The 16092-nt window shown below is 45.0% G+C and overlaps 1 protein-coding gene across 6 annotated transcripts in view; it reads right to left on the bottom strand.

Annotated features, from left to right (window-relative positions):
* Window positions 1-15872, bottom strand: part of ARHGAP17 (Rho GTPase activating protein 17) — a 98554-nt gene extending 82682 nt beyond the window's left edge. For 3 of the 6 annotated variants that reach the window (XR_004438827.1, XM_033217712.1, XM_033217713.1), the window contains exon 1: window positions 15682-15872. Coding sequence is in view for 4 of the 6 variants with exons in the window: in XM_033217712.1 (XP_033073603.1) it covers window positions 15682-15734 (53 nt within the window). In the remaining 2 variants the exon portion in view is untranslated. Of the gene's footprint in view, window positions 1-14344; window positions 14436-15681 lie in introns of those variants that run through there. The other 3 variants (XM_033217711.1, XM_033217716.1, XM_033217714.1) reach the window with 3 other exon arrangements.
* Between the last annotated feature and the right edge of the window lie 220 nt (window positions 15873-16092).

Here is a 16092-nt window from a genome sequence, read left to right as displayed (position 1 = left end):
TCACACTGTATGTCCTCACTCTCTCATGACGCCTCCCGAGCACACGCCACCTTCTTAAGCACAGCAGGGCTTGCTCCTGGTGGTATCAGGAGCCGTTTCTCATGTATGGGAACACAGCAGAGTGGCTGACTGGACCAAGGTCAGAGACACAGCGAGTAAACAGCACAGACAGGATCTCAAGCCCTCAGACTCAGTCCAATACACTTTTTACTACAATGCAACTGCCCTACAGCAGTTTTAGGTTGATTAAACCCTCATCTAAAAGTTTTGAAAACTGAATTAATTAATCGCCAAGAAAGCCAATTCTTGAGGGAAAGTAATTTGATGATCACCAAATCCCATGACAGAGAGAACACATTTCTGCTTTTTGGGGGAAAGGCTCTCATTTAGAAAAAGCGTGTATTTTGGACACAGGCAGAACAACACAGACGCACGAGGTGCACATCTGCAAATAACATTTCTCTAGACAGCAGCTCCCTGCATGGGAACCGTAACAAAGCATCGCTCGGACAACTGGCAGGCTTTCTTGAGCTGCCTACCATGTAGATGGCTTTTCTTGAATCCTGGGTTTTTTGTCCATGAGCCTGAGGATGTCTGTGAAGTCCGTAAGATTATATGCAAATCTGTCTGTGTATGATTTTTTTCTGGCAACAGGGGGTTATTAAAACCTCCATCTAAATCTACAGGCAGCAAGGTTTCCATTCCTAAAGACTGCCCTGAGATTCAGAGGCTACAATTCAGTCCACTGCCTTGTGACCTGCTAACCACCTCTTCTTCAGAAGTGACATTAGCATACTGCCACATACACTCCATTAAAACTCCTCTTACCATTTCTCAACTTTCTCCTCCAATTCGTTCCTAAATCTAAAGTGCATTGCAACTGTTTTCTCCATATTGTTGGACTACTACAAATTCAGCATTCTGCATTTAAGATCACCTGTCTCATGACACAGAACAGACACAGAATAAAGCTCAAACAGCAGACATACTAAAAGTTGTGTGGTTCAAAAATGAGGGGAAAGTTGCTTGCAAACTTCCATTGGAAACAATTCATATTACAACACTTGCATTTTAGCAGGATTTAAATAGTTCTTATCATGTTCCTGAAATGTCCAATAAAGGTAGAATCACACACCCTTTACACAATATTCCTATAAACATTTATATAGCTACCCACTATTTGAGTCTAACCAATTAAATAAGGGACGAAAGAGAAATCATTGAACCAAATAGTAAAAGCAGAAATAGAAGCATAACACTGATAATATTATGTACATAAAATAACAAAAATTATCAGTTGCATAATTTAGTAAATAGGCACTATTCTCAATTTAAAAAGCAAAGAAAAAAACCTGGGAAGCATATAAAAGATTGTACACACACAGTCATGTGCAATGCTCATCTTGTACGTATCAATTCTCAAGGTTTAGTTCACAGATTTACTAGGCCATAAAAACCTGGGTTTTATTTATTTTTGTACCCTTAGAGCCTAGCCCCTAGCAGGGACCCAATAAACATCATTTGAATAAATAAGTGCCAAATCAATCAAAATCCTAAATAATTTTTTCTAAAAACTAGAGAAGACGAGCTGTCAAACCTCGTCTTTATATAAAAGAGAGATACCGAAAAAGAATATTTATTATTATTATTTTTTAATAAGACAGGTCCTTGTGGCCCAGGCTGGAGTGCAGTGGCAGGACCATAGCTCACTGCAGCCTTGAACTCCTGGCCTCAAGCAATCCTCCAGTCTCAGCTTTTCAAAGTGCTGGGATTACAGGCGTGAGCCACAAACCCAGCCTGAAAAAGAGTATTTGTAAGAGACCAGCTCTACCCAATTTAAAACATATTACAGATCAACAGTTATTAAAACTATATTGATGCAGGCGAGGTGCAATGGCTCACACCTGTAATCACAACACTTTGGGAGACCGAGGCAGGAGGATCACCTGAGGTCAGGAGTTCAAGATCAATCTGGCCAAAGCGAAACCCCGTCTCTACTAAAAATACAAAATCTAGCCTAGCAGGCATCTGTAATCCCAGCTACTGGGGAGGCTGGGCAGGAGAATTGCTTAAATCTGGGAGGCAGAGGTTGCAAGGAACCAAGATCACACCACTGCACTCCAGCCTGGGCGACAGAGCAAGACTCCATCTAAAAAACAAACAAACAAACAAACAAACAAAACCATATTGATGCAAACATATACACACACCCAAAGCCATAAATCAATGGAATAGAATAGAAAGCCCAATAAAAGGTCAAAGAAAATATCACAATTATACGTTTCTAAAAAATAATCATTGTAAAACAATGAAAAGTGAAGAATTTCTGTTACCTGTATAAATAACATCTACATCAACCCTCACCTGAAGCTCCTCATATCTTCTCTTGCTCTTTTCTTCAGCCCAAACACGCTTTTCAATGTTCTTCCCAGTCACTGCCCAAGGCCGCTGTCTTAGCCTGGCTGTCATCCCCTCGCTGAGCCTACTGCAGTAGCTTCCTACCTGGGTTCCCTTTCCCTTCCTCCCCAGTCCTGACTCCATCGTCTGCCAGCTGACTTCCCACAGCACCAACTTTCTCATCCTTCTGCCTACAAGAGTTCCCCAAGTTCTACCACGGTCACCCACAAACCATCATCATTCCTAAAACTGGAACAGAAGCTTTTCTAACGATGGACTTCACAGATGACAACAGAAGCCAATCAACACCGCCTGGCTCTTAAAAGTTGGTGCTCCAGGTCATGGATGGCCATGTATTTCAGTCCTGCTATGCTGGGGTTGTTTGAGGATCATTATGAACCCTGGCAAGTACAAAAATGCAAAAGTAATGGGAGTATTACATTGGTTCTAGCTGGGTGCGATGGCTCACACCTGTAATCCCAGCATTTTGGGAGGCCAAGGCAGGTGGATCACATGAGGTCAGGAGTTGGAGACCAGCCTGACCAATATGGTAAAACCCCATCACTACTAAAAATACAAAAAATAGCCAGGTGTGGTGGTGGGCAACTGTAATCCCAGCTACTTGGGAGGCTGAGGCAGAAGAATCTCTTTAACCCAGGAGACAGAGGTTGCAGTGAGCTGAGATCACATCACTGCACTCCAGCCTGGGGAACAGAGTGAGACTCCATCTCAAAAAAAAAAAAAAAGGCTCTAAGAGGAGATACACAAGTAAAAAGGAAATTAGAGAAAATAATAAGTTACACTGTGAGAAATGATACTTGATATTCAACATATAACAAAATTCTCTACTTGGGGCACAAAAAAAGAAGCTTTAAAACTAGCATACTCTTGTTTTATTTGCCCTGTATGCTGGTTTTAAAGCTTTTTTTTTTTTTTTTTTTTTGAGACAGGGTCTCACTCTGTTGCCCAGGCTGGATTGCAGTAGCAGGATCTCAGCTCACTGCAACCTCTGCTTCCTGGGTTCAAGCGATTCTCGTGCCTCAGTCTCCCGAGTAGCTGGGATTACAGGTGTGCACCACAATGCCTGGCTAATTTTTGCATTTTTAGTAGAAACAGAATTTCACCATGTTGCCCAGACTGGCCTCAAATCCCTGGCATCAAATCTGCCTGCCTCGGCCTCCCAAAGTGCTGGGATTATAGCCATGAGCCACCATGCCAGGCCTTAAAGTTTTTTAAAACTTTGAAGAACCAGCTGGGTGCGGTGGCTCACACCTGTAATCCCAGCACTTTGGGAGGCTGAGGGGGGCTGATTGCTTGAGGCCAGGAGTTCCAGATCAGCCTGGCCAACATGGCGAAACCCTGTCTCTACTAAAAATACAAAAATTAGCCAGGTGTGGTAGTGCACACCTGTAATCCCAGCTACTCGGGAGGCTGAGGCAGGAGAATCGCGTGAACCTAGGAGACAGAGGTTGCAGTGAGCTGAGATTGTGCCATTGCACTCCAGCCTGGGTGACAGAGCAAGAATCCATCTCAAAAAAAAAAAAGAAAGCTTTGAAGAATCAACTTACACCTTCCATTGGATGGAAATGCAACCAGGGGCTGTGAATTTAAATACCAAAAATACTTAACAAATGTATCTGAAAATAGCATTCACTACCCAAGTGATTTGAAAATAAAAGAGCGGAGAGAATTGTTCCCCTGCTAAGAATCACATAATGGTTGCCTTTTTCCAAATTTATAAACAAAAAAAATTAAGTTAAAGGATAAACTCTTCAAGTGTTAGGTTTCCCCTAGGACTATCTCTACTTTGGAATTCTCTATCACCTGTCAGTTATTAAGATCGCTCAAGGCCAGGCACAGCGGCTCACATCTGTAATCCTACCACTTTGGGAGGCCAAGATGGGAGGGTTGTTTGAGGCCAGGAGTTGGAGACCAGCCTGGGCAACATAGCAAGACTCTGCCTCTATGAAAAAAAAATTTTAAAAACGATTGCTCACATGTTACATGCCCAGCAGAGTCCTCACTGAACTCCCAGGCACATCTCAGAGACTCCCCCACTTTGCGCCTGTGCCCACACTCCTTCCATCCAAGCACTCACTGTATCTGGTGAAGCAGAAACACTTCGGTGTATTTCCCCAAAGTACAGCTGGCCATGGTTTCAAATGGCCACTCCAGCCCAGGCATGTGAAAGTATCCAATGACCACGTGATACCCGAGCTGCTTGATTTATACATATTCACACTGACAGGTAACAGCTGATGGGTGCTTTTAATAATTTCTGTACATTTATTTAAGATTTATATTCATTTAAGCACCTGTTTACTCGGTCCATGATTTATGATTTAAACTCTTTAAGAACTATAAATTTGGCCCAACCATGTGGAAGAACACTGAGTTAACTACAGAAGAAATGCTAATGAAACATTAAAGAAGAGATCAAATTGACTACTAAACCAAAAGGTATCTCTGATAAGGAAGACGTCCAAAAAGAAGAGCTGTGGGAAAGGAGAGGAAGGGAGAAACATCTTGGGATAATCAAAGGGAAGTAGCCAATGCAAATAATCAATAAGCTGTAATTAACATAGAGGAAACACAGTCTCACAAGATGTATGGCTGAAACGAACTGAATATTGTTTGTTTTTGAGACGGAGTCTCACTCTGTTGCCCAGACTGGAGTGCAGTGGTGCAATCTCGACTCACTGCAACCTCCGCCTCCAGGGTTCAAGCAATTCTCCTGCCTCAGCCTCCTGAGTACCTGGGATTACAGGCGCCTGCCACCATGCCCAGCTAATTTTCGTATTTTTAGTAGAGATGGGGTTTTACCATATTGGTCAGGCTGGTCTCCAACTCCTGACCTCAGGTGATCCATATGCCTTGGCCTCCCCAAGTGCTGGGATTACAGGCATGAGCTACCACACCCAGCCTGAATACTGTTTTTATATCAAACATGCCTATTATTTTATTTGCTATAAATAATAGGCTCTCCCTATTTAAAAGACAGTTTCTTATAGAAATCTTAGATGTTTTATAGAATCGGCTTTATCTTCTGAAACTTGTATTAAATCTGTACCTAGTCATTAATGCGCAAGGTTTCATCACTGTATGTCTTAAGGAACTTATCTAAGAATAAGAATGCTAACTTGTTTATATTACAGTACATAAATACATCAAAGAATGGCAATAAGATTTCATTAACCACACCTAAGATCTGCTAGAATAGATAAAACTGGTTACATTCAGATTATCTGTTTGTAGCTCTGGCTCCACATTCAAGTCCCCAGGGATCAATTATATTGTTAACTCCAGCCCCTATCATTTGACAGGTTAAGAGATATTTGTTGAACTAAATTGGTAACTGAGCAATGAAACTGATGACTAAATGTTAATTCCATGACAGTTAAACAAATGACACATACAGAAAACTCATATAAAGCAATACAAATGTAAGAACACATTCATTTTGACCTTAGTGGAAAAAATTTAAATAAATAACAAATTTTTTAAAGACAATATCTAATGCAACTAAGGTGATGGTGAAATGTGATATTCATCATGTCATGCATAATGACACACATTATTGCACAACATTGCTTTCTGCACTACAAACTAAATGATGGCATTATCATCTTAGTAGACAACTTGGCAATACTGTCATGATATAAATATTATTTTCCTATAAATGTAGTGAGTCTAACCTCTAGAGAATTCATCATGAAAAAGTAATTCAGGCCGGGTGTGGCGGCTCACACCTGTAATCCCAGCACTTTGGGAGGCCAAGACGGGCGGATCACAAGGTCGGGAGATAGAGACCATCCTGGCTAACAAGGTGAAACCCTGTCTTTATTAAAAATACAAAAAAAATTAGCCAGGTGCAGTGGCGGGTGCTTGTAGTCCCAGCTTACCAGGAGGCTGAGACAGGAGAATGGTGTGAACTCGGGAAGCAGAGGTTGCAGTGAGCCAAGATCATGCCACTGCACTCCAGACTGGGTGACAGAGAGGGACTCTGTCTCAAAAAAAAAAAAAAGATAATCAAAGGGCAGAATTTCCAGTCTCATCACCTGACTGAGATGATGGAGAAGAAAAAATGGGACTGACAGGTGACTAAGGAGGGTGTGAGGGCATTTAATGCCCTAGGGCAGGGGTCACATGCTTCTTATGAAGTGCCAGAGGATAAATACCATAGGCCTTGCAGGCCTTATGGTCACTATTGCAACTATTCAAACCTGCCACTGTAGTGAGTGGCTGTGTTCCAGTAAACTTTTTCACAAAGCAGGTGGTGGGCTGGATTTACCCTGCAGGCCAAAGTCTGGTGACTCACGGACTAGAAGATAGAGGGAATTGAAGGCAATTTGAGGAAGAAGTTCATGGTTCAATTTTAGCAGGCCATATCAGCCAAGATGTTCGAGAGAGATGGCAGCATCATTCTAGGAATAAAGAGACCCCAGGGCTGGAGGCATAAAACTGTCACCATGAGATGGCCGGGCGCGGTGGCTCACGCCTGTAATCCCAGCACTTTGGGAGGCCGAGGCAGGCGAATCATGAGGTCAGGAGATTGAGACCACGTTTAAACCCCGTCTCTACTAAAAATATAAAAAATTAGTGCCTGTAGTCCCAGCTACTCAGGAGGCTGAGGCAGGAGAATGGCCTGAACCCAGGAGGTGGAGCTTGCAGTGAGCTGAGATCGTGCCACTGCTCTCCAGCCTGGGCGACAGAGCAAGACTCCGTCTCAAAAAAAAAAAAAAGTTATAGGGCTAAGATCACCCAAGGGAATGGTCTGAGAAGAAAGGAGACCAAGGACATTTCCCTGTCCCAATATAACAGTGGATACCCAATGTCACTTCAGATCACTATGGCCCTGGAAACGAATGAACATTACAATCTAACCTCCTTTAACTCCTACTTTTTAAAAAGAGGGCTCCTATTTTTGAAGTGGGGCTTTCAGTCCCTTTTCCAAGATAAATAAGTTTAAAGTTTCAAATTTATAGATGAAAATTTCGTAATGGCTAGAAAATAAGGCAGTTCTAAAGTAAAGTGCCTATCAACCTCTGTAGATTTTTATTATGAAATATTTTATGTGCAAAAAACATATAGCGTGTATGTAAAGTGTAATGAAAAGTGTTTGTAAAGTGTATGTAAAGTGTTTATTATTATAAAGCAAATGTACCCATCCACATCTCAAGAAAGTAGTTCATTACGAACGCCACTGATAACTTACTTATTTTAGAGACAGGGTCTCACTCCATCATCCAGGCTGGAGCACAGTGGCAGGATCAGTTGACTGCAGCCTCGACCTCCCAGGCTCAAGCAATCCTCCCACCTGAGCCTCCCAAGTAGCTGGGGACTATACACACATGCTATCATGACTGGCTAAATTTGTGTGTGTGTGTAGAGACAGGTTCTTGCTATGTTGCTCAGGCTGGTCTCAAACTCCTGATCTCAAGTGATCCTCCCACCTCAGCCTCCCAAAATGCTGAGATTACAAGCATGGGTCACTGTGCCCGGCTCACTGACAACTTTTCATACCACAAGCATTAGTCTCTAAACTATAAATGAAAGCAGGCAGCCCACAGCCAGATAATGCTTGCAGATGTCTTCTTTGGCCAACAGTGGGTTTTTTTCTTTTTAGTTGCCAACATTTAAATATCAAGAAACTTCACATGAAAATCAGCATTCTGGAGTATCATTAAAAATGGAAGATGTGGCTTCACTACTACCACATTCACTATGGCAACAAGTGGCTAGAATTGAAGAGCAGGTCTCCCCTTTGAATGAACATGCACTCACCAGTTCACTGCAGTCCCCCCATTCCCTACTGTCCTATACCCACCTCCCATTTCACTTATTTATTTTACCCATCCTGGCACTTGGGTTTGTGGCCCCTGCTTATATGATTGTAGTTTCCAACCTTTGGGAATACGGGAAATATTATTTACAGTAAAAAAATTCACCAGACTGTCAACAGGTACATAACTAAAAGTAAGACAAGTCCACAATCCCTATCACCATTTTGTAATCCAAAAAGTTCTAAAAAAACAAGTCTTTTTTTGTAACTTATTTGGCAACCAAAGTTGACCTGAACTAATATTAAACTACGTATAATCTTCATGCATATCCATTCAGTGGTAATACATGTATATATATTTTTCTATACTAATAATAATGTTTGGTTACGGGGTTTTGTCCCAGATCCCACTGGAAGTATTATGTGACAACAGTATATGTGCATTATTACTTTTAGAAAACTCTGAAAAATTCTGAATTCTAAAACTCATCTGGCCCAATGATTCCAGATAAGGGACTGTGGGCCTATTACACTTTTAATCCCTACCTTTAAGAAAATACAACACAGGCTAGGTGTGGTGGCTCACGTCTGTAATCCCAACACTTTGGGAGGCCGAGGTGGGCAGATCATGAGGTCAGGAGATCCAGACCATCCTAGCTAACACGGTGAAACCCCGTCTCTACTAAAAATACAAAAAATTAGCAGGGCGAGGTGGTGGGTGCCTGTGGTCCCAGCTACTCGGGAAGCTGAGGCAGGAGAATGGCGTGAACCCGGGAGGCGGAGCTTGCAGTGAGCTGAGATCGCGTCACTGCACTCCAGCCTGGGCGACAGAGCAAGTCTCTGTCTCAAAAAAAAAAAAAAAAAAACACAGCAAACAGATGAGAGTTTAACATTTTTACATGGATTTGTACTTCACTAATTGTTACTACAGCATCTACCTACACTTGAGAAACTGAAATAGAACGATAAAGGTGAAACATCCTGTGCTCTGACAAAAATGCACGGTGCATGTACTGTCTGCAGCACCTTAGACCATAATGTTAGACTTGGAAGGTTTTGTCTCGTCCACTCTGCTACAAAGGCAATTCCATAATAGAGTAACATGTCACTTACACATATAAAAGATGATGCTAAATGAATACATCCTTTTATGGTTCAAATTTATAGATGAAAATTTCCTACTGGTTCATTTTTATGGTTTTAGGGTTCATTTTTTTCCCCAGTGAAGAATGGATTTTCACTCACCTACAAATACTTCTGGATTTCTTAGCATGTAAACTACATAATAAAGCCATGAAAGATGAGATTGAGAAGCTGCTGCAAAAACAGAGGACCTCTTTCCACCGTGCTCTATGCAGAGATTGACGGAATCCACTCAGATTGAAGCAAAGCACACATTACCTATCCCTTCTCAGAAACATTGTTCAGAGTTCCCCTAGAAAAGGCAGAGTGGGCAGGCGCAGTGGCTCACGCCTGTAATCCCAGCACTTTGGGAGACCGAGGTGGGTGGATCACCTGAGGTCAGGGATTTGAGACCAGCCTGGCCAACATGGCGAAACCCCATCTCTACTAAAAATTCAAAAATTAGTCGGGCGTGGTGGCTCATGCCTGTAATCCCAGCTACTCTGGAGGCTGAGGCAGGAGAACTGCTTGAACCCAGGAGGTGTAGGTTACAGTGAGTCGAGATGGCGCCATTGCACTCCAATCTGGGCAGCTGAGTGAGACTCCATCATAAAAAAGAAAAAAAAAGTAAAAGGAAAGGCAGAGTGAAGATCAGTGGGAGGAAAAGGACATAGTGGAGTAGGTAAGGGATGCAGAATGTTACTGCTGGCAACATAAGGATGAGGTTTGTGATCATCAAATACAGGAAGGGCTGACTCAGGGAAGACAGATGACATTCATTCAATTCGGCAGCAGGGGACTATTCTGGGATCAGCAGGTAGAGACACACTTTGACTCAAGTGTGAGAATTCACATTGCTGGTAGTGGATCCAATGACCTAGAGAGTGATTCATTCTACACACCTCCTAGGAGCGGAGGACTCCTGGAGGTCAACAGATCTCTGTGATCAGAATTTATAGCTGCTGCAGAATCAGAAACCTGGGTTTGGGTCCATGGCTCTGTCTCCTGCGAGCTTGATGACCTCTTTGATCTCTGGCTTCCTCATCATTAAACAGAAAAAAGTAACACCACCTCAGAGGGTTGCAATGAGAATGCAATGAAATAAATGTATGCAAAGCACCAAGCCCAGCAGCTTCATAAGCACAGAAGATGTTTAATAAACGTTAATAAACACTAGTCCTTCCCTGGTGAAGAGGCAGCCCAGTTCCTGTACTCAAAAGCACTTGGGATCCAGAGTCAGAGGCCCTGGACCGAAGCCATGCCTCAGACACTACTTAGTAGCTGTGCAAACGTAGAAAGTCAGGTTTGTCTTTTTTTTTTTTTTTTTTTTTCTTTTCTGAGACAGGGTCTTGCTCTGTCACCTAGACTGCAGTGCAGTGGTGTGGTCTCAGATGACTGCAGCCTCGACTTCCCAGGCTCAGCTGATCGTCCCACCTCAGCCTCCCAAATAGCTGAGACAGGCACACACCACCACTCCTGGCTAGTTTTCTGTATTTTTTGTAGAGACCAGGTTTCACCATGTTGCTCAGGCTGGTCTGAAATTCCTGGGCTCAAGTGATCCTCCCATCTCGGGCTCTCCAAGTGTCAGGATTACAGGTGTGAGCCACCCCACCCCACCCAGCCAGGTTTCCACCTTTGTAAGAGAGAAGTGATCATTGTCAGGAGACCGAGATCCAAGCCAGGTGGTTTAGCACAGCACTTTATACACTAAACCACCATAGAAATGTTGATGACTGTTACTATCAGACCCTTTCGAGATTTCAGTAAAGGCTGAGCTGTTTTTCAACAAATCCAAAGAAGCGAAAATGTAATATCAGGGTAAGGTACAGGGAAAAAAAAGAAAAAGAGGGACTGTCAATTTCTGAGTCCTTCTAGACGAGCAGTTGGGTGATCCACAGAAGAATTTTGTTCAGCTGCACATAGTGTCTCTGCAGTTTAATTTGGATTAAATGCCAGCTAGTTAAAATGCAGATTTCAGGAAAACTCCAAAGGTGGCCCACACTGGACCTACATTCCCACGCAGCCCCTTTGGTGGGACACAGACCTCCAGGTCCCCTGTGGCCCTCACATGGCCCAAGTTACTGATTCATTTCACTGGCCTTGCCCTCTAGGCATTTGGATTTATAACCTTGGGTTATCAAAAAACAACTATCTGTGAAAGCATTCAGACCTCCAGGGGAAACTTCAGTCACCAAAGAAATAAATAGCCAAGGAGATACTCCCTATCAGAGCCTCGGTACTATGATCTCCTAGTTGCCTCTCAAATTCCTTTTCTCCTTGACACGTTTGTAACTTCAAGATCTTCATCCCAGTGTACTTCTTCCTCTACTCAAGACACCATCTCCCGCAAAACACCATCTGTGATTATCTGCGTCTAAGGGTTTTCAAGAAACAAAACGTCTCTCTTTTTAGCAGGACTACAAAAGACACACCATGACCTTTATCTCTTGCCTGATTACCACCCATTACCATCCACTCTCAGTCCATATGGTTTGGGTGCGCTGACTCCAGTCCACTTCTGGGGAAAGGCATGTGACCCAGAAGCATTCAGAGCCAATCCTGGGACTTGGGCCACAGTGACTGGGAGATGAGTATTCTTTCCCTCTGAGACCTGGAAGATGTGGGAGTCTCCCAGTGGACACAGTGCCCACCTAAAGAGTGGAACCGAGGCCGGGCGTGGTGGCTCGTGCCTGTAATCCCAGTACTTTGGGAGGCCACGCCTGGCCAACACGGCAAAACCCCGTCTCTGCTGAACATACAAAAATCAGCTGGTCATGGTGGCACAGGCCTGTAGTCCCAGCTACTTGGGACGCTGAGACAGGAGAATTGCTTGAACCTGGGAGGTGGAGGCTGCAGTGAGCCACGCCACTACACTCCAGCCTAGGTGACAGAGCCAGACTCCATCTCAAAAAAAAAAAAAAAAAAAAGAGTGTAACCCCCAGAAGAAGCCAAATCTGCAGCCACACTACTTTTGAGCCACTTATGAGCCAATCAATTCCTGTCTTTGCTATGAATTGGGTTTTCTTACAACCAAAGAGACCTAATCAATACAAGAGATATTTGAAATAAGGGTGAAAAGGAAGGCAGAGAAAGGTGCTCAAATTTTCTCCTCTGGGAAGCTTTTGTTACCTCCCACAACCCAGTAACAGCTGGGTTTTGCTCTGTGCATTAGCCATCCCTCTTAAGCACTTATCTCATGTATATAATTATTTTTTGCTTGCCTATCTCTTCCACATATCTCCTGAGCTCCCTCAGGGCAGAAACCATGCCATATTCACCTTCGATTCTTTAACACCTTGGATAACAGCACACAGTGTAGGCTCAACAAGTGTCTGCTGAATGCATGAATCAACAAAAGGCAGGTGGACTACAAGAACCATCCTCCTTCTCTGGGACACTCACACCATGAGACCACCACATAAGCCTTGCTCCTGTGAGTTTCAGGCCATCTTCTCAAATAGACTTATCCACCCACTGTAAACAAATTGCATCATGAGAACTCATTCCTTCCAGGCATTACTAATTCTCCACATGTCCCTCCCCTGGAAACTTACAGTGAAATTACTCAAAGGTCTCCCTCCTGAGGAGAATATCTCACAGCAAGACACCACCTACAGTTCCACGCATTGATAAACCAAAACACAATGGGCATGATATTCACATATATAATGTCCTTCTCCACCTAGATCACAGGGGCAAAAGCAAAAAACCCCTTTGCTTTTCAGCCTTCATCTTGACCTAAAAACACCCAGAATCCTGATTCTGGGGCCAACCAACCACCTACTTCCATACAGTAATAATTCTAGGCACTCTCCTGCCTCTGTTTATCTTCCTTAGTCCTTTCTGATTACTCAAGAAGAACACACACACATACACACACACACACACACATCTAGGAAATCAACAGCAAATAAGCGACAGGTTTCTCAGCAAAAACAGATGTTCTGACTTGGGGTGCATAATTGCCACACCCTTAATAGTTCTGTAATAGCTTCAGCTTCCACTGGCATCTAGCAATAAAGATTTTTAAAGACAGTCAAAGGTCAGGCCCAGAATTATAGCTCCAGCATGAATCACCATCTACTCTATCCACTTCACGTTTTCCCATACTTGGCCGCACACCACCAGGGCGATCCAGTAAGAACTCAAATACTGGAATTAACAATGTCTATCGCACCCTGACTATGGGATAGGAACCACAGCAGACCCTGGGAACCAAAGGAGACACAGCAGGGACTCTCAAGGTGTTTAATCTGACGGAGAACACACACAAAAGGCAGTCAGAGCACAGAAAGACAAGTGCTACACGGGATTACGAGACCGTCCAGGAGAGGTATCCAATCTATGCTGAAGCATCATAGAATGCCTTTCAGAGGCAGAGAGACCTTTCCCAGAAGGCTGAAGAATGAGCATGAGGTGCCTGGAGAAAAGGTGTGGTGGGAGAGGCTTCCAGGAGTTTCAAGTAGATGCTAGCATAAGAAAGCAAGACCTCCTGTGGAAACTGAAGGTAGGCAAGCATGGCTGGAATTTTAAAATGTGAAGGGGCCAGGCAAGGTGGCTCAGGCTGGTAGTCCCAGAACTTTGGGAGGCCGGGGCAGGCAGATCAGTTGAGTCCAGGAGTTGGAGACCACCCTGGGCAACATGGCAAAACCCCACTCTACAAAAAATACAAAAATTAGCCGGTGTGGTGGTGCCCACCTGTAGTTCCAACTACATGGGTGGCTGAGGCAGGAGGTTCGCTTGAGCCCAAGGAAGTCAAGGCTGCAATGAGCCAAGATCACCCCAGCCTGGGTGACAACGGGAGACGTTGTTTCCAAAAAAAAAAAAAATGTGAAGGGATGACCCAGGAGCCAAAGAGACCCCAAATAGCTTGGTAGATTTAAGTCTCAGAACTTTGTATAAAAAGAGTGAAAGTCCCTTACCTGTCACGAACAATGTAAAAACAGGCCAAACTGACTATCTGACAAACGTATCTTGGCACTTACTAAATACTAGTTCCACAACGCACCTTGCTCAGAACACTAACAAGGGTAGGAAACTCACAAGAAAGTATCATGTGCTTGTAAATTGTTCCTTCAAACATCAGCCGCCATTACCACACGTGTTTACCTTCCTCTCAGCAGTATTTCTTTAACTTTCCTGCAAATAACAGAAAAGTAGGTTTGTCTGGGTTTTACGGACAGGGATCAACCCTGAAAATAAGAGTTAATTCTCACCACAATAACACGGTAGGGAATCGAAAAAATTAAACACGGAAACTAAGCAAAAAGATGGAGGAAATGAAACAGTAAAAAGCAAATTTAGAAAACTCTAGAGGAAGTAAAAGTATTTTCATACACTCAGAAAAAAGAAGTGTCCCACGTGCTTCAGCCAAACCGAACTCCCCTTAACTGTTAAAAAACGAAAAACAAAAGAAGAGCTGTAAAAAATTCATACTTTCATATCTCTTTGCTGAATAAACACTAAATCGGCACAGTACAGCCAGCTGCCCTGAAAGACCTTGAAATATTAGCCGCAGATAATACGGCACATGACAGTCACCTCCAGAAACTCTCAAAAACCACAAATCATTTCTGGTTCTGACAACCTGATCTACCAACTCTGCCATTTAATAATCAATAACGTTTCTTGTTAAGCACTTCAGCCGTAGCAAAGGAAGACAGAGACGTGTTTGTTTCCCAACCTACGGTGAGACGTTTTAAATTGGCGCAAGGCGTCTCCATAATCCTTTTCTGCCAATTCCAAATTTCTAAATGTCAAGAACTGGCAGCAGGAGTCCAGTTCCTAGGAGCCCTGGTTCTGAGACAGCACCACCTCCGAATTCCCTCAAAGGGCGTTCTGAACTCACTGAGCAAATCCGACTGGCTTTCATGTCCCCCTAGCCATTTCTTGCCGCCATGTACTTAACAGGAGAAGGACCTGCAAACAGCGGGAGCACCGGGAAAGCCTGGGAATGCGGCCCCCCACAGCACAGCGCTCGACACAGCGTTAGGGACAGAAGTCACCGTTGTTGAGCCCAGGGCAGCGATCCGGGCTGGCTCGGCCCCCGGGAAAGGAGAAGAAGGACCGGGTCTACTCCCCGAGGGCGATGCTCCCGGGGCAGGGACAATGGGCAGGGGACCCCGCGGGGTGGCGGAGGAGGAGGCGGCCCGCCCCAGCAGGTCTCAGTGGCCCGGCCGCGCTGGGAGACAAGCGGGCCGCCTGGAGCGCGGCGCTCGGGCCTCAGCGCGGCGCAGCCCCCGGGCCCGTGCCCCGCTGGGCTCGGGCGGGGCTGCGGCCCAGCTCAGAGCCGCCGGACCGAGGAGGAGCCGTCCCGCCCCTCGCCCTCCGCCCTCCGTCCCCAGCCCCGGCGCGACCCCCGTGCGACCCGGCGCACTCGCCTGCCCACGGTCTGGTTAGCCAGCTGCTTCATGCGGTTGAACTGCTTCTTCATGGCGGCGGTGGCGGCGGCGGCCCGCGGGGCTCGGGCCGGGTAGGGCGGGGGACAGCCTGGCAGCTACTACATCGCTTCCCGGCCCAAGCGGCTGCGGCGGCGGCGGCGGCTCTCCCAGCCGGCGGCCCCGCCCTCGCCGCGTCACTTCCAGTGGCGCCGCCCGCCCGCCCTCTAAGTCTGGCCGACCCGAGCTGAGCCGAGTCGAGCCGAGTCGAGCGGAGCCGAGGCTAACAGTGCCCCTACCTGACACCGGCAAAGAGCTAGAAGGCTCCGGGCGAGGAGACCACTGGGCCTTCTCCGCCTTGCCTCCCCGACCCCAACGTTGCCCGACCACCCTCTCGTTTATTTCAACGTATGA

The sequence above is a fragment of the Trachypithecus francoisi genome, unplaced genomic scaffold (assembly GCF_009764315.1).
Source record: "Trachypithecus francoisi isolate TF-2019V2 unplaced genomic scaffold, Tfra_2.0 Lachesis_group10, whole genome shotgun sequence".
Taxonomy (NCBI): domain Eukaryota; kingdom Metazoa; phylum Chordata; class Mammalia; order Primates; family Cercopithecidae; genus Trachypithecus; species Trachypithecus francoisi.
Note: the sequence above shows the minus strand (reverse complement) of the source record. Positions and strands in the feature narration are given on the sequence as shown.